The sequence below is a fragment of the Vanellus vanellus genome (genome assembly GCF_965231255.1).
Source record: "Vanellus vanellus genome assembly, chromosome: 8".
In the NCBI taxonomy this organism is placed as follows: domain Eukaryota; kingdom Metazoa; phylum Chordata; class Aves; order Charadriiformes; family Charadriidae; genus Vanellus; species Vanellus vanellus.
The window spans coordinates 19,544,305-19,569,901 of record NC_138913.1 but is presented as its reverse complement, the minus strand read 5'-3'; the positions used below and the strand labels follow the sequence as shown (position 1 = coordinate 19,569,901).

General features: G+C 38.2%; 2 protein-coding genes across 2 annotated transcripts in view; one reads left to right on the top strand and one right to left on the bottom strand.

The window, feature by feature from the left end:
• RHBDD1 (rhomboid domain containing 1) overlaps positions 1–12,236 on the top strand; it is a 49,001-nt gene extending 36,765 nt beyond the window's left edge. The window contains exon 7 of the mRNA XM_082487315.1: positions 11,983–12,236. Within this exon, the coding sequence (XP_082343441.1) occupies positions 11,983–12,101 (119 nt within the window). The 3' untranslated portion in view covers positions 12,102–12,236. The remainder of the gene's footprint in view (positions 1–11,982) is intronic.
• Positions 12,237–23,388: 11,152 nt separating this feature from the next.
• Positions 23,389–25,597, bottom strand: part of COL4A4 (collagen type IV alpha 4 chain) — a gene marked incomplete at its 5' end in the record, with an annotated part of 71,073 nt that continues 68,864 nt past the window's right edge. Inside the window, 2 exon segments of the mRNA XM_082486829.1 lie at positions 23,389–23,838; positions 24,457–24,743. Of these exon segments, the coding sequence (XP_082342955.1) occupies positions 23,575–23,838; positions 24,457–24,743 (551 nt within the window). The 3' untranslated portion in view covers positions 23,389–23,574.

Here is a 25,597-nt window from a genome sequence, read left to right as displayed (position 1 = left end):
TCCTGATGGTATTCAGGGTTTTGGATCTACTAGGACTCATTAGTTAGCACTGTTTACTTTTCAGTTTTTTGAAGATTAATATGAAGATTTCCTTTTAATTTTCCACTTTATTTCTTTAGATGAACAAGTTAATAACTGAATAAGCGGAAATGTAAGATCTCTTACACAGTATGAGCTCAATAGGAGATTTTTGATATGTTAAAGCAGTACGGTTTTGGGTGCTTCAGTATAAGGAGGACATCATACCATGAGAGTGTGTCCCAAGGAGGGCAACCAAGATGGTGAAAGGCCGCAAGGGTAAGACTGAAGTGGAGCAGGTGAGGTCACTTGGTTTGTTCAGCTTGAAGAAGAGAAGACTGAGGGGCAGTCTACATCATAAGGGAGGCAGTGGAGGGGAAGGTGCTGATCTCTCTCTGGTGATCAGCGATAGGACATTTGGAAATGCAATAAAGCTGTGTCAGGGGAAGTTCAGATTGGACATTAGGAAAAGGTTCTTCACTGAGAGGGTGGATGGTCACTGGAACAACCTCCCCACGGAAGTGGTCATGGCAGTAAGTGTGTCAGAGTTCAAGGAGCATCTGGACAATGTTCTTAGTCATATGGTTTAGTTTTAGGTAGCCCTATGAGGAGCAGGCAATTGGACTCAATGATCCTTATGGGTCCCTTCCAACTTGATATATTCTATGAGGCTGCAGTAGACCAGAAAGAGGTAAACATGGTATTCATCTGGGATGATGGAAGGAGCCAAGGTTTTATATAAGTCAGGCAGTTTAAATTTCCAGAAAAAAAAGCACTGTAAATGCCTGGAGAAGTTACAGGTAGGTAAGTAACAAGGCTGTATGTATTTGCTATGACAGTCATAGCAAACTAGTCTGAATAAAGAGGTATAAGTTGTGTATATAAGGGAGAAACCATATGAGTTGGGCTCTGTGTGAAACCAGTGTGGCCTTTGCTACTGTCTTGCACAGTATTCTAAAAATAAGCAATAGAAATATGGCATTGATTTAACTAGTAGGTGGGTGTAAAATTAACTAGAAGAGCATGTGTTGCAGTATGGATTACATGCAATGGTCCGTCCTACGTGCAATTCTACTTTTGTTTGTAAGTTGGATGGTGTCATCCAATGTAAGTACCTTCTGATACCAGCTCAGGAAAGCTGCAGAAACACTGGAACACAGGATCAGAATTAAGAGTTATCTTGGCAAATTGGAAGGCTGCCTCAAAAAAGATGGAAGTAATTTTGTTTGATGTTCTGCGTGCTAGTGGATATAACCAGTGACATAACACGGACAAACAGTGTCATGTTCTATAACATTTGCCTCGCTGTGAATAGTCATGTTATCTGCAAACACAATTCTGTGCTGTTCAGTACTAATAAGATCTTATATGTAGCACTGCATCAAGTTTTTAGCACTTTTGAAAAAGGATGGGAATCATCTGGAGAGTCAGAGGGGGAAAACAGGAAGAATTAAGTGGGGATCTCGAAAACAACTGAAAAGAACATATCATGTCTTAGACCTCATTTTTAGTGCTTTACTTCGCTGTATTTTTGACAGTGTTCTTTACTTGGTCTCTTCAATTTACTGCAAAAACAGTCCAGGAGAATAAAATACAGGTCATGTGAATACCAAAATAAGTCACTAAAGTAACTGTATAACATAACAAATGTCTAAATATGGAGGATGGAATTGGTAAATATGTCTAAGCACTAGTGAATACACACTAACAAACCAGCCAAGGGAAGAAACTGCATAGAAAAGAGTATGGAATAACATGAGGTCTCCAAGTTTTTTCAGTGAAAGATGTACTGCAGATGCTTGAAATAGATAAATATAAATTAAAGAAGGAAAAGGATACCTTGCTATTTGCAGCTGAACAAAAGACTTCTACTAGATTATGACAAATACACAGCCTCCCCAAAATTATTCTTGTAACTGAAGTTATTCTTAGCTTTCTTCTTACTAATCTGAAGAAGAATAGACATCTGTCTGTCTTAGCCTAAAGACAGGTTAAGTAGCATGTCTGTATACATCAAAGTTTTTCTGAGTTGGTTAGAAAATCCCTTTCAATACTTGGGAATGAAAGATCTATTTGATTTTATGTATCAACCATTTTAAGTTTAATAATGAGTTTAGCCTTGTTGAGGAGAATTAACATCTGGAGAATTATTAGATCATTGGAAAATGCAGTGAGATTATTTTGTCATCTCTTCTGTAGTATTTTCAGTATCCAGCTAAAAGGTAGCTCGAGGTAGCTATAAAACTAACCCACTTGGTTCTTTCCTGAAGGGCATCAAGTCCAGCAGTGGTCTATATCCTCTTCTGCATTATAGTGTTGATTATTTCTTGAAAACGCGTGATCTGAATATGCAGTAATGTGGCTTGTTCTGAGGCAGTGACTGATGATTCCTACTCTAAAAATGTTACCAATGTGCTTCTAACAACTTTTGTTCCTTTAAAAAGAGTTTGTTATTTTGGTGATATGGATGCAGCAAAGATAAGAATTTGAGGCATGATTAAAATAAAATTTAAAATCCTCATGTATGAAGGGATTCAGATACCCATATTAAGTCTTAGCCATCTCTTCTTCCAAACAAAACAAATTACCAGATGTTTTGGAGGGAATGGGTTTGTGTATTTCTCAATTTTATCATCTTTTCTTTTAAAAACAAGTGAGCGAGACTCTGTGCTCTGGATTGCTCTCTCTTGATCTTCTAACAATCTAGTTGTATCTGGATTCATTGTATATTACTTTCCTTCTAAATTCATTAGCCACAACTAACTTGCTGCTAACTTGATTTTTCCTTTGTCAGCCATTCCAAAGCACAACGTAGAAACAGTAGTTGGACTTCCATTTCTCTTCACCAGTTTGCGATGTTAAAGTCTGTAGATGAGGAATGTTGGCACCAGCACCAGGAAGAATAGTTTGCTTCACAGCATAACAAAATTCTTTCATACATTAACAGAAACTTAAAGGGCAGCGTTAGCAACAATAGCGTAGGCTATTAAATGTGGTCTGCTTGGAGCTGAGCAGGAAAAAATTGGACAGTGATAAGTGCTAAAAGCCAAATCTGTCAGACTGCATAGCACATCTGCGTTTTGCAAAGGGAAAGAGATGAGAGAATAAAAGGAGATTTGCCGGTTTACAGGTTTTTTCAATTGTAGTTTCTGTCTGGCTTCTACTGCAACATAAACCAGTGAAAAGGCTGCTGTGTTTGGTTTGCCTCAACTCTTTCTGGAAGCCTCCTAAGTCCTTGTGAAGTATGAGGAGGAAAAATGATGTTGCATGTGCACTGCCTTCTCTTAGGATTCTCTGTACAACTCAATCAATGAGAAGGGAGTTGGTTAAACCAACCTTAAGACTTGACTACTCATTGGCTGGAAGATAAGAAAGAACTATAGCAACACTGGGCATTTAACTCTAGCTTCTCCCTGCCTTCCAGTTTTCTTCTTCCAGTTCCATATGCATCAAAAATATCAGGTTAATATTCTATTGTATTTATCCGTATATATTATATCCATAAAATGTATGTGTTTGGATATTTATAAACTGAGAGAACTCCCATTTTCTCAAATAGAACACTTTAAACATTGCTATTTTATATTAAAAAGCAAGGTAAGTCAGGTGTTTAGCACAGACATGGCAATGTAGTGCATTGTGTGTAATCTGTAGCAGGCCCAAGAGCAGTTTGTGAACTTACATCCTGGCATTATACCATGGTTAGCAGGGCTATACTATTTATGAAAGAAATACACTGTATGAAACTGGTATCAGTGAGAGCCAAGCAAGTATTCTAAGTTGTTGTGACATTTGATCAAGTATTTTCAAACCACCATTGCTTAGTAGTATCAATAAACAAACTATAAATCTTTTGCACCTATTGTAACAGTCTTGATCTGTTTCTTGAAGGATGTCATTCTAGGACACCCAAAGGACATCAACAGCACTTCTCTTGAGGAGGTCTGTACTGGAGGGTTCCATATGTGGTGATCTTCCCATACATTTTTTCATATTTATGTTCTATTCATTTCAGGAGGAGAAAAGTAACCTTCTTTTTGGGAGCCACACGAAGGTTACCTAAGGGTACAGAGACAGATGCTCTATACTGGCTGTACTTCTTAGAAGAAAGGTTTGGAGGGGCTGAACAAACATCCTAGCTTTGATGACTACATAAGCTATCTTTAGACTGGAAACAGTTGCTAGAAGAAGGATTGGCAGAGCTTGCCAGCTGTGGGAGCTCTTAGGCCAACCAGTACAGCATTTCTCTTACTCTGTTGACAATGACACAGGTACGGATGCTGGTGATTGGTTGTGTAATCGGATGACATGGTAATACAGACCATTCAGTGAAGCAGTTAAGCTGTATAAATTGGTGGTGTCTATGTGAGATGATCCTAACAGTCCTGCGTTTGCAAGGACCTAGGCTAAGAGTCTTCAAGCAAGCAATTTGTTGGCTGCAGAAAACATTGTTACAATAAAAAGAAGAAATCCCACAATGAGTTTGCTATGAACTGTGACGTATTACCTGAACCTTGGCTCTGCTCAGTGTAGACGTCCTGTCTTTCACACCTTTCAAAGGCTGGGAAAGCCAGGCCAGCATTATCTGTGTGTACGCTTGGGCATGAAACGGTTATATCTGAGGCACCTGTTGAAGGCTCTCCTCTTGACACAGTCCAGTCGTTTCATCCAGATTGGGGCTCTCCATGTTTTGGTTAGCTGTATGCTCCTCACTGTGGTGGAAAGAGATTATCACTCATCTGTGATTAACTTCTAAAATAAAGCTTTTACAAAAGTAAGAGGATTTATTTTTTAAATGAGAAGTGTTTGTGCTTTGTATGGGTATGTCAGTGTTTGTATAGTTTGTTGTTTGTATAGGTACCACATTCCCTAGTGCCAGGGCAGATACCGATACTGAAAATTGTAACCTGTTCAACTGAAATATTCTCGATTCTTCTTCAACACAACTAAAGCTAGCATGAAAAAAAAATACAGACACGCTCTTTGTAATACCATCGCTACTTACTGCTATGCTCACCTTCTTTTATTTAGCAGCATTGATGTTTATCAAGGACCTAATTGCATATTTCTACCAGTCAGACTTTCACCGTTTGGTAGCTTGATAAATTCTTCCTGAAGCTTACAGAAACTCTTTTGCAAATCCTATTATCTAACCTAAAACTAAGGCCATTACTTCAGAGAGGGAAAAATCAAAAGAGCGTGTTTGATGTAACACTTCCCGTGACTTGCACTACAAGCAGAACTAAAGCCCCACATGGAGATTTTGTCTGTGTGGCCTCACCCTGCAAGATGACTGCTTGCTTTTTCTTCCTTACACTATATTTCATGCAGAGGAGCAAAAAATGCACACCTCGCATGGATTCTACAGGTATTATTATTACACTGACAGGATGGCATGTTTCAAATTGTCCTTATGTCTGATCTTGATGATTGGAGGGCAGTGGATGGGTGAAGACTGCATGGATGGCTCGATTGCAGGGCCAGCATACTCTCTGGTCTTTGAAATGCATGCGCTGCTTTGTGGAGTGCTCTGCGTGCATTTCCAGTGAGTTTGGCTGAAGGTTCACATGTCATGTTCAGAAGGGCAGTTCTGAATTATCTGTTAGACTGATGTAGCCAGAACTTCTAATTCCCATGGTGCCATGTGTGTCCTTTCACCTGTGTGCTTTCTGTGGGAAACAGTTGTCTTGGGTTTTGCGGTGGGTTTTTTTTTTGCTATTTTCCAATGAAATACTCTAAGTGATGACATCTAATGATGTTAGCTTTTTCACCTCTTCCTGTCTGCTCTTCTAGATCATGTGTCAGGTAACTGTCTTTTAGTATTTAAAGTGCTGAGGATGTGCGAAAAAGATCTGGGGAAAGGGGGCTTTGAGCTGATCACTGTTAACAGTGGAAAGCCTCAAAGAGTGTGTTGCGCATGTCCAAGTGCGGCAGCGTTGTGTTGCAGATGCATAAAATAAGAAAAACACTAGACAAATTTTACTTGATAACAAGATAGGCAAAATTTAGAGGATTCTTGTGTAGAAGGTAGCTGTGTCAGCTGTTCACCTTCAGGGTTAAGATGTTGCTTATGCAGTTGGTCTTGCAAGGACAGACATTCTGCTGCAAAGCACTGTGTGCGTTAGCAAGTTAGGTTCTGAATTTAGGACTGGTTTACTAAAGAAAAAAATATATATGTATTCCAGTGGCTTTCACTTTGCTTCCCTTTTGATGAAACCTGATGTGACAGAAACTGCTAGATGCTGGCAAATAATCCCTGGGTTTCAAACCAGCCAGACAATAAACAACTCTAATATTCAGTGCAGCAGCTTCTCTAGAGCCCATCTGTTTCAAAATAACCCTAATTCTGCTTACAAGGCGGAATGCTTTATTGGCTGGAGTTTGTCCTAATTTCCATGGTAACCTGCGTGACACCGGTGCCATCTGCTGGGTGAGCCACCGATGTCCCCGGGCCCCACAGGAGCACCGGCCCAGTGCTGGCCGCCTCCCTGCTGAGATGCGGGGCACGGGTCTAAGATCGCATGATTTAATCACCACCTTGCTTGCTAATGGAGTCGTATGTGCACGATTAAAAGTGTGAATTTAATATTGCAAGCTAATATGTGCCCTCTCCTTTTTTTTTTTTTTTTTTTTTTTTTTTTCTTCCCTGTTTCTTGAAGGAGGAGAGCAATGGTGGTACATCTGCAGCTGTCATCTTGGGCATCCTTTACTAAAACCTATGGATCTGCATGGGTTATAAGTTGTACTATTTGACTATTAAATTGCTCCCCAAGCATCTCTCTGAATTGCTTAAAGCAATTCGGCGTGTAATACTCTCTAGCTTCTTTGCTTTTCACTACAAGATGATTAGATCTTTCAAAAATGATGCTTCAAATGTGAATCTCTGGAAAAGATAAGGCTTAAGCCTAGATAGGATCAACTCATGACTCTTTGCTGACGTTTCTTCTCTTTCTGACATTTGTTTTTGTGACTAGAATTAGTTTCTGGTGGGTAGAGCTCTTCTGAAGATGGACCATAGTGGTGATCTAGTATAACACGAGCTGTGAATGTCCACAGCAGAAACTCCTGCTCTTTGTCCAGTAGTGATAGCTGCCTGTGCTGTAACATCCATAGCATATGGAAGAATAAAAAAGAAGTCTTAAATTTTGTGTTGTGATTATGCCTTATCTTTTTTCACATATATCATGCGATGGGTATAGCAACAGAAGCTAGAATTTTTTAATTTTCCAGTTTTCATCAAGTTTGCCTTCTAACAAAACAAATGTGATTTAGTTGAGGAATGAACAAGAGTAATAATCTATTGCTCTCCTGGTTGTCCTATAAAAATACTCAGTGTGATAGTACTTAATTTGAAATAATCTTTTACTTGCAAATGACCTGTTACAAGTGAGATGAACTATTCAGCATTAGTTCAGTGATGAAATGGAATTTCAGGGTTTATTTCTTAAATGTCTCAAATATGAATCCAAAAGGCACATTGAGACCTTTATTAGGTTTCCTTTTGCTATCATAAAGTCTCTAAGGAAGTTTGGGGCATTATCAGCTGTTGTAAGTTAGTAGTGCCCTGAGTTGCATGAGAACAGAACTGAAATATATGTGTATTAGAGTCTTTCATTTAAAAGACTTGTGTCCAGTAAGGACAGTCTTAACTCCTTGCATTTATTGTTGGTTATGTTATGTGTTGTCTCTGTGTAGAATTTAGAATATATTTTCTTGTTGTAAAACAGAAGTATCATTCAATAAGATAGCGGCAATGAGTATCTGCTGTATCAGAAGTTCAGGAATTTCAGAATTGAGTAGTTGGTTAGCAAGCTGTTAAGTTCTATTACCTGCTTTAGTTTTTATAATTAAGGTATAAACCGGAAGTTTTTCTTAGGAATCAGAAGAACCAATATTAGGTGCAGAATTTTCAGTGCAAAGTCTCCCAATGTGCACTAAGGTATGGCCCATAGTCTCATATAAAGATGTATTCTTTTCTTTCTGCCTTATCGGATTGGGCAGTTAAATTTTTAAAATGATTGTGTGAAAATTCCAGTAATTTGTTTCCAAAGCTTGGAATTTGACTGTAACTGAAACAGTATGATAAACTCCCTAGTTTCTTGAGGGATTCCCCTGGTTAATTATGTCTTTTTGATTTGAGAAGACTTCTGCTCAATAGTTCTTATTTTTCTGTATTGTTTAAATCCAAGAAAAAGGGTGTGAATTTGAGTTATGATCTGCAAATCTGTGTTGTTTTTTAAATAGTAAAAATGGTCTCATGCTTCAGCGTAAAGTGTTTTACAGTCATCTTTCCAAAATTTTTATTATGGTTACTATACAAGCAGCTCCTCATGTAAATCTCGATGTAGATCAGGTGCTGAAGGAAGACTGGGAAGCGAGGACGGGCAGACATGCTCAGGGTCAGCATGGCACTCCAAGCTGAGGAGGGACTCCGCTCTTCAGAGCGCAAACCATTCTCCGTTTTCTCAACTGAGAGGTGCTTGTTCATCCATAGTGGGGAACAAATGACTTAAAAAGGGAGGACAGTCAGTGTTGTCACCTTCATTTCAGACTGTGCCTGCGATTAATGACATGTCTGATTTTGACACGCCGAGTAACCTTTGAACCAGTGCACAATGCATTATACATTACGCCTATGGGGACTGTAGGTTCAGAGTAACGTGCTGTAATGCCTAACTACAGTAGGCATTTTAGGCATGATAAGCATATTTGTTTAACATGTGGTTGAACATGTTTAAGGTTATTAAAGCTTTATTTGTATTATGCTAATACAGGTTTAGTTAACCCAGTTGTGATTACAGTGATTTTCTTGTTTTGGTCCAAAGTCCTGCAAACTTTAGTGACAAAAAAGCCCCTACACAGAGTGACAGGAAAGGTGTGGAGGGTCTCGGTCTCCTCTATTCACAGAACACAGTTCTAGTTCTCAATAAAAATTGATTAAAAAAATATGCTATGTAAGGGTTAGTGTTTTGTTCAAACTTTTTTGTACTATATCCTTTGGTTTTGTCTCTCTTACTGTAGTTTTTTAAATACTTTAAATACAATCTTAAAATTGACTAGTCTTGAAGTTTTTTTTCTGGTGTGTTGAAAAGATTGTGTTTGTTTCTTGCTCAGAAGTCCAGGTGGTGTTTCAGGAGTAACAGTGGCCTAATTACCATTTCTGAACACTGTGGCTTATAAATATTTTGGTTAGGTAAAGGGGTTATTTCGTTAATATTTTATTGTAGTGAAAAAGAAAAAGTGTCAGGGAACTATTTCAGGTAACAGGATAAATTAAATGTATACATGTATTTAAACCTTCACATCTAGACAACTTCACTCCTCACCATATTGTTTGATATAAAATAAGATCTTTTCTTGAACATAAAGCTTTTCAAAATATATTGTCAGTCTTTCATTTTTGCGTCAACATATAAAGGAGCACTTTGCATATTTTGTTGTAACATCTCTTCCTATTCCTAGTGATTATTAAAGCACAGTTATATTTGAAGTGTTGAGCATATTTTATGGGGACTCTGCCAGTAGTTATCTTAAATGTGTAAGTGGTATCTGATTTCTTAAATAAAAACTAACTAAGGATGCTATATAGAAAAATAAATGTTTTAATGAAACTTTGATATTTAGTTGGCAATTTCACTAAAGAAAATATTTTTTTAAAAAATGCAAATATTTTCCTAACTATGATGATTTAAAAAAAAATAAAATCAAACTTCAGCATTACAGTGCAGTTTTGACCCTGTATGGTGCAGCCATTTGTACGATCAGGGTCTTGAGTATACTACTCTTCATATATCAAAATTTATATCTTTCAGCTATTGTTAATATTTATATTAAAAGTTATACCCATCAAAAGTCAAAATATTAAGAAAATATGAGGCATTTTAATTGGTGCCATATTAATATATAAATAAAACCATAAAAGATCATTTTCTTTTCCATTTATTCACCCCAGATATTATTTACTGTTTAAAAAAAATCAAGAATCACAGTGATTTTTCTCCTAAATTTTTTTGCCGTGAAAACATAAACATTATTGCAAATGTTAGAATGAATTCAGTGTTGTTTAACAATTTCTTCCATACTCATAGATGATGAATAAGATAAAGATTTATAGATGTATTTTGTATTCCAGTATGTGTTTACAGTTCATAAATGTTGACTTCAAATGATTTATTGAGCTTTCTGAGGCCTTTTAATGTTTTTGTCTAGCCATATTTCTGCACCATTATGAAAAGATCTGATGTCCGCTGACCACCTTGCGTTGTGCCTTCCAATTTGAAGCTCTTAAGTTTTTTAACTTCTAAATGAAGGTCCATTGGGTTACAAAGTACTGTAAGCCAGTGGTTTTTCGCAGGTTATGATCAATAGGACACAGTAAAACTATGTGTTTTTTTCCTTTAAAATAAAATGTCTTATGTATAAGAAAGAAAGTAAAATGGGGGAAAATAAGTTTAGTAAATGGACATTCAGTTCATCTGAATATTTTTTTTGTTAATGAAAACCACTCTGCCCACGTCTAATTTTTTTTAGACAAGCGGATTGAGCAGCATTGCAGTTAATGTTACCTGTGCCAAGCTCTATGACTTCCAAGAAATGTTAGCTTTTTTAATATTTTGAAAATTACTTGTCAAATTCTATAGTGTTTTCAGAGCCAGAGTAACAGCTTAAATATTTTTCAAATTTGTCTCTAGCAAGTTGAGACACAGGGACAAGTTGAAGATAAAATACTAAAATATATATGAAATTAATTTCCTGTATATTAATATAAATTTGAAAAATCCTTGTAAACAGGGCATCTCATTTTATAACCATTGCTGTTAATATTGCTGCCTACCAGACTCTGAGCAGCTCTAGTTATCCCTGGAAGCATTTTCCGAGAGTTTGACTTCTTGGCAAGCACAAAAGAAAAATTATGAACGCGTTCTAATAGTTTCATAAAATCATACATTTGCTGGTGGATACTCTGCAAACTAAAATGCTTTTGTATGGAATCGGAAACTGACAGAGCCCCTTGGTAAGGTGGACTTCCTGACTCACGGCACATGCACTGGCCTCGGGTGTTTGCTACAAACAGTTTCTGATACAGGATACAGCTCTATTTGAAATTCATCTTCAAAATGAACATAATAGTACTGCAATTCTTAACTTTTGGTTTTCCATATTCACTTTAGCTAATTTAAATGAGACCCTGAGGTGAAAGTTTAAAGTTACAGAAGCTGTTGTGTTATCTGTAAGGCTGATTTGCTTATCCTTCAGGCTGTACCTGTGCTGAGGAGGCAGCCTCTCGCTTCTGTTTCCCAGAGCCCCTCAGTTCAGGTGGTGCGTAACCGCAGCCTTTTCATCGCTTCTGTGCTCCGTCACTTCATGTGAATCCTGAAGAGTTGCTGGAGTCGCCTGTTCTTGCCTTCTCCTGTGGTGCTGGGGCAGAAAACCTGCGGTCTTGGTGTGCTATTTCTCCTCGGATTAATTTGCTTGCAGCTCTCTCCAGATGAGCTGCCACGTGTAGTTCATTTCTGAAATTGCTTGCTGCCAGCTAAGGATGGGAGTTGTATGCGCATCTGGTGCGGGTCAGCACATGTGGGACTGCAATACTGAAAGCAAAAACAAAAGCTTATTTTGCCAGAAGTAACTACTGAGGACGTTTAAATAGTTTAACAATCTGGAGTTTATGGTATAAAGTAGGGATCGTGAAAAATATGAACTCCCAGGCTAATACTTGTTAGATGTTCGTTTGGTTGTAGTTTGTTGGTTTGGTGTTTTGGTGTTGTGGTGGGGGTTTTTTTAAATTTTATTTCAGTGTCTTTAAAAGCAGTTGCTGGAAGTTGCGATTGCCCTGAAACCATCAGAATTGGAAACATTCATCTCCCTCTTTCCTTTGTGTTGTCATGCTTTGGATTACAGGAAGCGTGTGCATTTTTCTTGTATGACAGAACAAAATAACAGTTGTTTTTCATTGTCTTGTAGATTTTGGGGGAGCAACGTATAACAATGAACGGCGGCGACCCTATGGGTTTTGGCTTCCACCTGAGCAGCATTCGGAAGAGGAAATAAGAAGGCAAAGGCTTCGTAGGTTTGAGAGATGATGAAACTGGCAGGTGTTGATGTAAATTGTAAAGTGCTATTCAGAGTTACCGAAATATTTGCAGATTTATTTTGTAGTTTGTAATCTGCAGATTCATTTGTAATATTTTTCCAATTTTTTTTTTTTTTACTTTTAATTGCCAAACTGCAGAGGATTTTCCGAGTTCAGGATCAAAATTGGAACTTGCATAAAACGTGTGAGATCAGAATCAAAATGTGATCTTTGGCTGTCTCCGTCTTAATGCACCTTAAATATGGAAGAAGACTGATGGTTTTACCAAACTTCTCTTTTTTTTCTGAATTTCTTCTGTGTAGCTTCAAAAATTCCTTGGCTTTTTGACTGCTGATATTCTCAGACAACAGGTTTCCTTCATTCATCACAGATGAAGGATTTTTAAAATCGGTAATCACAGATTACTTATTTTTTAATACAATTGTAAAACTATGCAATTTTTCCTTTCAAAATTGTCTCTGTCTGTGATGACCGACTGTTTTTGGGATTGGCATGTGAAATGTCACTTGCAAAGATTGCTTTGCTGGTAATAGCTAGGTCACGAGAGCCTAGGCTTCAGCTTTTCAGCGGTCTTGCAAACTGTGTGAAAAATCGTTGCAGCTGTCCTTACCCCAAGGAGTTATTTAATACAACCTTTAGTGTTGCAGTCTTCCTTAAAACATGCTGATTTCTTTAGAGCTTGTATGTGATAAAAATGAGTTGTAACTAATTATTTCCAAAAGCCTTTCTTAATATTTATATTTTAAATTAAAAAAAAAAAGCTTCCCTTTAGAGTTGAAATAATTTGTTAAGAGTTTTATGGACAGGGAAGTGGATATACCATACAAAGAATGTATTTTATTTAGTAACTTAGACTTTTTCAGAGTGTCTATTTTCCTTTTTAAGAAAGCTTGGAAATTTTATGTCTCAGTTGTTTTTCTATATATGCAGCAGCTATAGAATAAAACAGCAGGTACTTTTATAGTAGGCTAACTTTTCTATGCTCACTAAAAATAAGTATCAAAAACCTGCATACACTTTGCATATTTTTCTCAGTAGGTAATAATTAGATGTAAATGAGGAGGGAGTAGCATTGGTTCCTCATACTAATCTTTTAATGGTCTGGTCAAAAGTTTCAGTGTAACTTACTGTGTCTGTTAAGCTCTGTTATCTTAATTATTTAAAACCACTGGATTAGCCACTAGTCAGGTGAAAAAAGATAAGTAAAATCAAAAACATGGTTACAATATTAAAAGCACTTGTTTTTGTAAAGTGAGGTTAGAAATACTTGCCATTAAATATTCACAAAAAATAGTACTAATAATTGTTCAGCTGTTTTGACTTTTTTGTATACAAAATATAAATAAATATTTTTTTAGATTTAAACCTCTTTGTTTTTCATTATAGTAATTAATGAGGTGTATATTTTAAATTAGAGAGCTGCCACCATATTGTTAGAAATGAAGAGTCCTGATTCCAAGGGGGCAGATTGATTATATGAGGACTAATTTTGTTTCTTTTGAATTTGGTGGAAGTTTTGGGATTGGATTATTGAAAATTTCCGGTGCTTACATATTTTGGAAAGTATTAACAGAATGATTCCTTAGTAGGAATTTTTACCATTAAAAGCCTGTCATTTTAGGTTTCGGAGCACTGGTGATGGTAGATGTAAGTTGCAGATGAATTCCTGACACATGCTCTGTTGCACTTTACCTCTTCAGGGACAAAAATTAAGGGCAATCTACATAGATGAGTATTCCACATTGCGTGTTTCCTGGCGCTGTTTACTGCCTGATGAGCGCTACATAAAGGAAGGACTCTTTAAGAACAAGTGGTCTTGTATAAAATACTTCAGCATCTGAAGTTTGATTCCTTTGTTGCAGGAACTGTGATTTCTTGTGAATTTTTCATACTTCCTCTAAACTCTGTGATCAGGTGCCATGTAAGAAATTCCACCCCCTTAATTAATCCTCATCAGCAGACTTCTTAACTGGCACATTCTTGAAATTAAATGGTTGAATGATCTAACATATTACTGCTAATAAATAGAGGTTTCTTGCAGTCCAGAATTAAAATGTGGTGAAAGAACAGTGTGTTTAACTTTTAAAATTCTTTTCCCTTTTTTTGACTTGTCTTTAAGCACAGGCAAATTATATTCTTGTGTACGTACCCTTTTTTCCCCTGGCAGTACCACTTCTCCTAAGGGGGGGGGGGGGGGCAGGGAGAAATGCCCTTTAAAATGCTGAGAAACCAGTATTCATAGGTGTCCCACACCAGAGCGGGAGAGATTGTGCTAGGTGAGTGTAGGTGGAAACTGTTCTCAATACAGGCTGTAAATGAGATCAAAGCCTCTCCTGCCCCCCTTGAAGTGACATCTCCGTGCTAGGGAGAAGCGTTTGGGTGGGGAGAGCGTGTTGACTCTGCTGCACCAGCCTCCTCTCAGAGAAGTCGTTGTGCCTGAGGCTTTGTTTTCCATGGTTACCTTTTCGGTGAAAATCAAAACTGGAATTTTCATAGTCCGTTTTTTAAAAAAGTTTGACTAATGCCACCTTATTTTCACATATACCTTAAAATCACTCTACAAACTCTGTTGGTATAAAGGGTGTAGTAGGAGACAGTGGAGGGACTGGGTGCTTCAGAAGAGTTTTGCTTTTGAGTGTTTTGGCTTGGTTGTGTTTGAAAGTGGAGAGAGAATTTAACTCTCCTATCATTAGATATAATTTATTCATACGGCAGATATGCAGCTAAGGAAAAAAGACAGTAAATATTGGTTCATTAGATTAATAATATATGTATAAAAGTCTGTGGAATTATGATGTATCTGGGGAAAGAAGGAAAGTCTTTATTAAAACAGACTTTGCTAGGAGACTGTTCTGATTGAGCTGAAGTAAGTCCCAGTTCTGAAAGCTCTTATGCTAAAAAAAGCAGAAAAGAGTAAAGAGTGATACCTGATAGAGGTAAAGGTTTTGTATCAACAGTCTTTACGGCAGGGTTCTTCAGTTTTATTTTTATATATGTATTAAGGAGCTTAAATTGCAGATGACAGCAAAGGAGCTGTGAGCATGGTTAGTCCAGATAGTTTTCCTGACCAAATGAAGACAAAATGACTTGCCTTTGCTCCTGTGTAATAATGACATGATTGGAAATGCCTGCAGGACAAAAGTAACTTTTTATTATCCGTTGCTCTCTTTAATTAGGATACCCGTATCTGCTAAGTGTATATACTGTTAAATATAAGAATAAAGAGCTGTTGAACCTTTAAACCGCCTGCTGGTATCTAGACCGTGGAACTCCGTAGGTGTGTACGCCTGAAGATTGCACAGCAAATCTGAATGACGCTTGAATGAACGGCTTGAAAAACAGTTTAGGTTCAGCTGCCTTCTCTGGGGTTGCGATGGGATGAGAGTGGGTGTTGCACTTCATTTTCACTTCTGATTCTACCACTGGTGAATTGTAACAATTTTTCTTTAGCACTGATTGACTGTGAATCACACTTCAGCAAAACAGCTGGCTCAGATACTCATGGTTATGTGCTCCAGCTTCTTGAAGGAGCCTGCAGACGTGAAGGGCAGAATCATTTTATGCTTTTATTATAAGATACAAATTGTTTCCTACATATAAAAAAAACATATTGGTAACTTCTTATTTGTTACCAGATTTCAGAGGGAAGGAAGTATTAGCAATTCTCAGCTTTCAGTTGTAGAACTGTTTCTAAAAGAGTATTGTGCTTTCTGAAGGGTCTAGATCTTGTCATAAATACCAATATCCTTTTACTCTTTCAGGAGCTGTGAAAATTGGAGAAAGACAGTTTGCCATGCGAGTTTAATATGGTTTGCCTATTTTTGTTTATATGACATGCTCAGAAGGGTAAAGCGATTGGGTTATTAAAGGAGAAGATTGAGTATACAGATGATAGCAGTCTTCTGCCGCATGAGAACAGTGATAAGTTCATTCTTTTGTCCATTCACAAGAAGAAATTGGCCCAGTTTGCAGCAAAATGAACACAAGCAAAGACTTTTGAACCATGTAGATAGTGAGCTTTCCTAACAGGCTAGGGGTATTCTGGAATTTCCCTCTTTAGTCTTTTCGGAGCAGGTTAAACAAATATCTTTTTAGGGCTTTTGAGCAGGTAAACTGTAAATGTTCTTCCCTTAGAGGAGGATGTTGGAGTAGGTTTGGACCTTCACCAAATTATTCCTTACAGAGATCATTTAAGAGCTCTTGGTGGGTGGCCCACTTCTGCGAATCCATGTGTTCCTTACCCACGTAACAAGCTGCGGAACAGCTCCTCAATCTGTACAATACTAACGACTATGGCATGACCAGTTTGCTGACTTCTTAAAATTACATTTTAAACTAAGTAGATATGTGCGCAGTTCTGCATCTGAGAAGGCTATTGTGTATTCTTTTGCCCAATTAACAGGTGGATCATGTTGTTCTTAAAGAGAAAGACTCAGCCATAGTGTTAACAACGTAACTCAGCTGGTTTTGGCAAGATTTTTCGTTTATATTAGTACAAAATATAATTCAGCAACTTCTGATAAAAGCTTTGAATACCTGCTGTGCAAGGGTCAAACCTCCCACTTCCATTTCGTCCAGCATTTTGAAAAATAAAAACAGCACTTAGGTCAGAGCGGACTTCTTTCTGGAAAGCTTTGCTGTTCAAAGCAGCACTTTAGTATATGCTGATGTAAAGACAAAGGTTTTCCTGTAGGGGGGCCAGCGATATTGCAGGTACATGGATATTGCGGGATGTCTGCTGGAGGAATCAAGGTAATTGTTTTGCTGCTGTTTAGAGCTGAGGGTTCTGATTGCGTTAAGAATACATCATTTGTTCCTTCTGTACTGCTACATGTGTTTACAGACCCAAAATGCAGAATGAGCAGTTAGCTTAGAAAAATGTATTTTTGAATTGGATTATCGAAGTGAAATGGGTAGGACAGAGGATAAATGATCAGGAATGCGTTTAATTTGGAAGGCACTGTACTGATAAAACACTTCTTTAGGCACTGTACTGATAAAACACTTCTTTAGGCAGGATGCTTAAAAATCTCTGTTTCTGCACATCATCAGGAAGCGTACACTGTATGTGCCCAGATACAACCTATCTATGTATGAACAAAAGTTCTGTAGCACTGGTATCATTTATGGTATGTATTTCACTTTTTACATGCAGCTTAAATATTTAAGCACAATAAAATTAAAATATTTGGAAATATCAATTTGCTTTAGAGTTTTTAAAGTACAGTCTGCAGAATCTAACAAACTACAGTTGCAACTGCCTCAGAGTGGCCATTTCTAATAAAGATTTTTCTTCAATTCCCATCAGAATTTGTTTTCTGCCTCTGAGAAAGTTTAATCTCCACTTTAATGAAAACACCCGTCTTCGTTATGCTCAATTGTGTAAGAAGGACCATCTGTCTACAATAGCAGTGGTGTTTGTAATCAGTGCATAGAAGACTAAATTCTGAAAAAGACCATGCTTTTCTGTGTAGTGAACCTCTGTCTTACCAAGCTGAGCATGACGTAGGTTTGGGGCTTGAGTGCTGCATTCCAAATCTTTCTATAAACTACCCAGGTTGAGCGTTCATTACAGTGGTCCCTACTATGTATGTCTCTTTAGAAAATGGTTAGAATTTTGTCTTGCATGTTTGGTATCTCTGCTTCACCAAATCTGTGGAAAACAGTAAAATATGTGGAATTTCAAATACCATGAAGCTCAAGCCTGTCACCTTTTGAGAAGCAGGTGAGCACTGTGTGGCCAAGCACAAGGAGAGATTTGCTATGAAGAGGTGTGGTAGGTACTGAAGGTGCTCTGTATTGAGGAAACACGTTTGTTTAATACATTCATTCCAGAAATGGAGTTTACATTTAAAGTATCACCTGTAATTGAACTTCCAGTACCTTCTGGAACATCTGGATGAAATGACTAGAAAAGGGGAAAGCTGTTGAGTATGAATATGGAGCAGTATGTGTTTGAATGGTAATGGTGATTCTTCCTCCCCTGGCTAGTCTTCCAGCTGATTCAGGTGGGCAGAATTTCAACAGCTGTTTTTGTTGTTTGTTTGGTTGAAAATGCTGATTTCTGAACTAGGATCCAGTCATGAAATAGACCCCTGTTTTGATGAAGCAATTGCTTCACCTGCTGGGACATTTTTACCAGAGCTGTCGTCAAATTTTTTATCATTTCGGAGTGAAGGCAGATCAGTTCTGTCCTTTCCTGACTGCACCTCTTCACAGCTGGCTTTGGAGCAATCCTTTTTCTTGCAAACAGCTGTTCCCCATTACAAATCTTCCTCATGGTTTTGAATGTCTTTTTTTTTTTTTTTTTTCTTGCCCAGACAGCTCTACAGCTCTAATGCATGTAAAGTATTACAACAGAAGTTCTCATGTTTGCAGCCTTTTTCTACTTATGGCACACTGAATTATATTACAAGTTATTTCAGGATTGCTTGTAAGACCTGAAAAGGCCAGGCTTCATTCTGGGACGTCTGCAGAAAGTCACCTTATTTACAGCGGTCCATATGGAACACCAGAAAGTAAGTTCCCCAGATAGGTATGGTTTATTTCCTGAATTTGGATAGTGGTAAAGAATTCTCATTAAAGAAGTGTTGAGGGTTGATACTGTGGTCTTGCACGCTGTTCTAAAGAGCTTGCACAGTCATTGTAGACTGGCAGTCTGCAGCTGTGTACTGGGAGCAGAAGGCACAATGCACATCAAATTCAGTTTTTCCTCGATAGTGTGCTTTAAAACTTTAGGGAGATCTTTTTCAAAGAAGCAAGCAAAACCTTGGGTTGATGGTTAAGAGGCACAGCCATTAACTTGTACCACTTGTGGTTTGTTTTCTATTTTTTCTTTAAATTTGCCTTAAACACAGGCAAAATTATATGGACAACAAGAATTCTATGGGGTTTGACTGTTTTGATACTTTTTGTTTGCTTGTTTGGTTGGTTCATAAGAACCAGAGAAAGTGGGAAAGATTTGGTTTGGTTGAGTTTACCCTGGAAGAATTCCTGAAACAGTTTTGCTTAAACTTGTTGTATGTAATAATGCAGTTCTGGGAATGAGTCTTTAAGCAGTGTTCTGAGCTGAGAAATCCAAGGTCAGGAGGACGCAGAGGTGCTCTGTGGCAAAACAGGCACACCCTTGAAGGAACTGGAGCCCATGGAGGACCCATGCCAGAGCAGGTACACCGTCAAAAGGACTGCAGCCCAGGGAGGACCAATGTCAAAGCACAGGAGAAGAGCCAGACGGAAGGCGCAGCACAGAGAAACCACTTTATACCTGAACCCCCCTGCAGGAGCTTCGCACCCCCTCTGGTCTCACTGAAGGTACTGAGCGAAACGTGCAGCAATAACAAGGGGGCGAGAGGAGTCTGGAGTGAGGCTAAGCCTGGAAAAGTGGGAGGAAAGGCGTTTTAAGGTTTGACTTGTTTCCCAAAACCTGAATAAATAATTAAATATTTATGCTAATTGGCAATAAATTAAGCTAAATTCCCCAAGCTGAGTCTGTTTAGCCCACAACAGTACTTGGTAAGTGATTTCCCTGTCTATGTATCAGCCCATGGGTTTTCTTACTCCTTTTCCTCCCATTTTCTCTGCTGTCCTGCTTGCGGGAGGGAGGCAGTTGGGTAGGTGCTTGCTGCCAGCCCGGGCCACCTCACCACCAGGGGTTCAACAGCTCCCAGGCATGCGATGTTGCTGATGTGATGGGAGGTGACAAGCAGGGGAGTTGGAGCAGCAGGTCTGGCCCACAGCAGGTGTGCTTCTCTTGCAGGAAGTTGCAAGTTTGGGTCTGCTCGCAGGCCCCAGCTAAACATCTTCTCTGCTTGGAGTTTAAGCTTCTTTTCTGTTACCTCATTCTGATACCTGTTTTTAGCATGTGAATTGTGGACTTCAGATATTCTACTGTACACAAATGAATTTAAAGTACACTTTAAAAATACCATTTTCACATACAGCACGATTGTGATAAAATGAGTGATAGTCATTTTTGCTCTCTGGTGCTCACTAGATAGTTTTACTTTAGTCTCTCCCTTTTGGCATGCTCTGTATACACCAAAAGATGAAATTCAGTTCAAAAGGCATTTTCAGTATTCAGTCTGTGCGTCTCTTTCTTTTTCATATGAAAAACAGCAAATGAAGCAAAAATGACCACATTTCTTAACAGCAGGTCAGGGCTCAGACTATGCAGCATTTTTCTTCCACTCATCATCCAGAAATCCTGATGGAGAGAGATGTGAAGGAGAGAGAAGAATCTGACAGCTGACCTGAAGATTTGCTGTGAGTTGGAGCCAGGCATGTTCCCCGCTTCCTAGGCATGCCAATGACATGCTTTGCAAGGGTGATGGGCGAGCAAGGCTCCTCATTGTAAATCACGACTTCCAAATTTAATTCCAGGGCAGTTCGCCCCAAAAGGCTGTAATACCGATGGCCTCCGAGTGTAGCCAGCATAATTTTCTCTGTTGCTATTAGTATCTTGGGTGCTGTTTAGGGTAAAATTCACTTCTTTACTGGGCTCACAAGATCCAAAGCTCTTGAATGCAATAGTAAGGGTAACTTGGACTCGCACAAGGCCACTGCCTTTAGGAGTGTTTTAACTCTCATGAATGTCCAACTATTCCTTTTCAACATAACTTCATAATTAGGTCCCATATGAATAATTTACCAATTATTTTCTGCTTATAGTCACTGAACACAAGATTGCAGAATTAAAGCATATGCTGCTTTATACTTTGGTCTGTCTTATTTGCTTTATAATATTAAGCAATTTATCTGCAATTTCATTTTGAATTAATACAATATTTCTGACAAATGACTGACAGAGTCAGCTAAGCATGAAACAAGAATTTACACACCTATTAGATATTCTAACCTATCAGTGGCAGCTTAAAAATACATTTCCTATATAGTATGTTCTTATAGAACATAGTAAAATGTAACTGGCAGAGGTGCAAAATGTTTGCATCCAAACAACAGGAAAACATGAGTGGTTTACATGATGTTTTCAAATCAAATGAGCAAGGTGGTAAATTGCCATGAAAGACCTTATTTAGATTATCAGGTCTTTTTTTGTTAATTCTCTCAGATGGTTTTATGATTTTGCTGTGCACTTGCTCAAGGTAGATGAACACAGACTCAATTCCAAAATCCCCTTTTATTCTGTTATTTGTCTTTGTCTTATTATGACAAAACTTGCAATAACGTAGCCTATCAGGATGCCTTTTACCTAAGTGCAGTTAGTATCAAGAGTCACATTGTAAATATTTCCAGCAAGGCAACTGCCCTTCTCCAGAGAGTTTCTAACCTGAAAAGCATCTGCAAATGAGTAACGAGGAACTGCTGAGTACTGTCAGGGAAAGCTCATGAGACCTTAATGTGGAATTCGCTAAATCCACTGAGGAGATGGGGACATCACCTGAGGAAGTAGGGTATCTGTCTGTTACTGTGAACATCATCTGAAGCTACTAGCCCGTTGTGGTTTTACTTGTGGCCTTTTTGGAAATAAAGTTTGCACACCCCAAAGAATAGGTGACTGAGGCACGGTCCTCCCCTTCACGTGCTGCTTGCTTCTCTCGAGTACACTCTGAAGCTACTCAGCACCTTGGAGAGTCACAACGTTGGTTTTTACTTCAAACTGGAAAGCCAGTTTCGCCTTTGGGGGGGATGCTGTCTGAGGCAGGAGGGGATTAATTTCTTTTATACAGTTCAGGTTAGTGCCTTGTCAAAAGACTGCTGGATCTGAAGCATGCAGCTGGGATTGCTGAAGAGTGAACTGAGAGGTGTGCCCTGTCCCAGTGGGCCACTAGGACCAAAAGGGAAATATTCCCTGAGACAGGTGGGGCCTTTGGACGTGCCTCAAGGGCTCTTGACCCCTTCCCAAGTGAAAGAGCAGGAGAGTTAGTTGACCACCATGTAGGAACAGCAGATCAGCCAGGTTTGGCTGGCTTTGTCAGAAGGAAGTTGCACAGACTGATACATTTACACTTGAATGGACTTACCCTCTGACTGTTTTCCTCTGGCTGAGACTGGAATGTCTGTCTTTCCTGCTCTTTAAGTTTATGTATCCAACTTTTAAATTGGCTGATCAGGCTGTTATACTCGTGATGGCTTCAGAGGGAGCTTTCTTTGAATTAGAACCCTTGGATGCAGAGCTTGGCTTCCTTGAAAATCTTTGTGCTGGGGGCCCCTCTCTTACTGAACACAAATTGAAATTAAAAGCACTGGAAAAAACATTTTATTCCATTCTAGTAAAATGTAGCTTATTTAAGTGGTAAAAGGAGCTTTTGTGGCCCTTCTTGCATGTGATGAATTCTCCACTTGCAATCTGTGTTTTCAGTAGTTTCACCATAATTCAAATATGCATTTAATAGTTCTGGTTTTATAGCTGAATGAAGGAGGTACAGATGCGTTTAACTTTTTCAAAAACTGATTAGTGCTTTAGGCTATAAACATTTTAACAATCAATGCTTTAAAAAGTAAAAAGCATCTCTAGAGCTATGATTCCATAAGTATCTTGAAGGGGATGTTTGTTGGTTTTTTTTTTGCGGGGGGGGGGCAGTGTATTTACAAAAAAAGCAAAAAATGAACAAAATTTATTAGCTTCAAGTTTAGGCAATTGTCCTAACACTTTTTATATTCATCACTCAGATGAATTCACCCATTTTATCACCATGCTACTATTTCTTTTCAATTAATATTAGAAACTGCTTTGTTTCTTCAGCTACTTGGATTGGAGCTTAATAATTTAATTTAACTGCTCTTAGAAATTAATTGTGACTATAAATATAGCTTTTTAAGGATTTGTTATCTCAGCTAATTTTATTTTCTTACATAATTTGCTGTTAAACAGATTTAGAACTTTTTGTTGCTTATGAGAGCCCAATTAACAGTTCTGTCACAGTTTGGTTGAGTACTGCAACGGTAACAGACTTTGATCTTCATCGTTTTTATTGTGAGGTTTTTTAACAATTACATTTTCCCATTCTCTCAGTAACAGCATGTGCAAGTTTCTTTAGCTTGGGAAATTTAGCTCTAGCACTTTAAGACATTTGTATGTGTCCACATCTGTATCTATAAGGATAAATATAACATACCATATAAATGCACATACTCTTCCTGTTGTAAATGTCATTTCTAACAGGAAATCCATTGTCTTGCACATCAGGTATGGTTTCCTTGGTATTCCCGACTTGATTCAATCCTCCAAGCTCACCCTGTTACCTGAATATTACTGCAGTGGACTCCAATGTGACAGAGTTTCATTTTTTTGAATGAAGTCATTTACTACCTGTAGATGTGTGTACGTGGGTGGATGAGGTTCAACAGAGGATCATTCATCTTTCAGTCTTATATATCCATTTAAATAAAAACAGTGCTGCACACTTTCAAACACATTTGAGTATTAAATACTGTTTAAATCTTTGGCGTGTTGTTCATCCTTACGCATGTCTCACTCTAGCTGTTCATTTCTGTTTCACTTGTTAGCCGTGCCTCAGGCATACCTGGCATCTACTGATTTTTTTCCTCTGCTCTTGTCCTTCTTTAAGAGTTCCTGACACGGGGGCTGATGCAAACTGCAATTCAGGCATCACTGTTGTTAGCCAGAAACTGTATTCATTAGCAAAAAACTGACATGTTCCCCGCTGACCCTGGCATTCAATGAATGGTGCTGATCTGAAGTCTTCTAGGCAACTTCCAGGTGACATAAGAGACTGTCCACCACCCTGATCACCAGATCCAGTGTGCTGGAAAGAACAATGAAAGAACTTGGTAACTGTGCATGAAAACTAGGTAAATTATGTTAATCTGTCTTTTTCTGACTTTATTTGCTTTTAACTGCACTATTTTTGGTGATCTTAAATTGGAGTAATTTTCCTTTGCTTGAGAAAATCTTAATTTGCTCTGTAACGAGTTAATCTCAGAAGTCTAGAGCCAGCTCACTTATTTTTCTGGTATTTGTCAAACTGAAAAAAGAGTAATCCAGGTGGATTTGAAACTATGCCGTTATCTAAACTAGTGCAAATGTAACTAGAGGACTGCATTAAAAAGACCTGGATCTCTAATTCTGAAAAGTGTGTCTTTGTACATGAAAATCCCATTGTTTATTAAAGACAAGCAAGCAAAATCTTTGTAATTTTAAGAATTTGTATAGCTTAAGGCTATGACTTTAGTATACATAGCTACAGCCAGCTTCTGCAGTTTGGAACTAACCCTTGTCTTGGTTTTTTTTTGTGACTATTCCTTTTTAGTGTGTGCTAGATATTGCATAGTTTACTTTTCAGAGCTAAAAATCTTTGAACCTTCAGAACACGAAAGTTGTATGAAAGAAACTTATATATACGATCATGTGCCCAGCCTCTTACCATCAAAAAAGAATATCCTATCCAAAGACTTCTCCAGTTCACTGGGCAGGGAGGAATTGATTGATCTTGGCTGTGAACTGCTACCGCTTGGGCTGGGGCCTCACATACAGCACATCTGCTTATATATGGTTGTATTTCTTCTTCAGAGAGTGGCGTCATTGGTAAAGGAGCAGCACTTGACAACCAGTAGGACTTATCATTCCGACTGGCATAGTAACAAACTTGGTTGATATTACAGTAAGCAAAGGGCATGGTATTAAACATAGGAAGACAAGATCCTGCCAGACCTGAAAATAACAATAAATCATCAAAATTGCTCCACTTCTTTCTAGGTAAGCTGAAAACAGTATTCTGGCCAATGTTGCTGCAATACTATGTATCTTCACGGGAGTTATGTAATTCACAGATCTTAAACTTCCCAGGCTATTTACCAAAATAGCTAGGTACATTGAAAACAAACTTTTTTTAACAATAAGTATCTTCCTTTGACCAATAATATTTGTGTCACAATACAGTATTTAAACATGATGTAGTTTGTCACCATGGGAAACAGTTATGATGATAAAATTCTTAGCTGTGTCAACGCTGAAAAATAAATTAGGCAAGAGGTGGTGGCTGGTTTAAAAGGAGATTAGCTATTTACAAACTCATTAGGAGCAGTGAGAAACCAAATGCTAATGCTGATAAATAGAAAATTTTTGTAAAGTATGACAAGCCGTCGCTACCAGTGCATTAAGCTGAAATCTCAGCAGCTGTTCTATTGCCTTCCAGAAAGGTTTCACAGACTCTTAAAGTGAAATAAAAGGATTGAGGGATTTTGCAGAGCCAATCCTGCAAAATTCTCATCAGGCAGGCATCAGTGGGAGTTAAGAAGGGACTAGTGCATACTTCAGCATACTTCGGAGGTGAAATTCTTCTCCCAGAACTGAATTTAGAACAGCTTCATGATGACCTATTTAGTTAACAATAATAATCACTGCATATACGTTCTGCCTTGAACTTTGTGCATGATGTATTATTTCTGTAATGCCCCGAAACCCTAAAGCCTTCTTTAAAAACCTGTGACATTTCTATACAGAAGCCAGTTTTGTTTATCACTGATAATATTCCATTCCAGTAATAATAAAGGATCTGGAGTAGC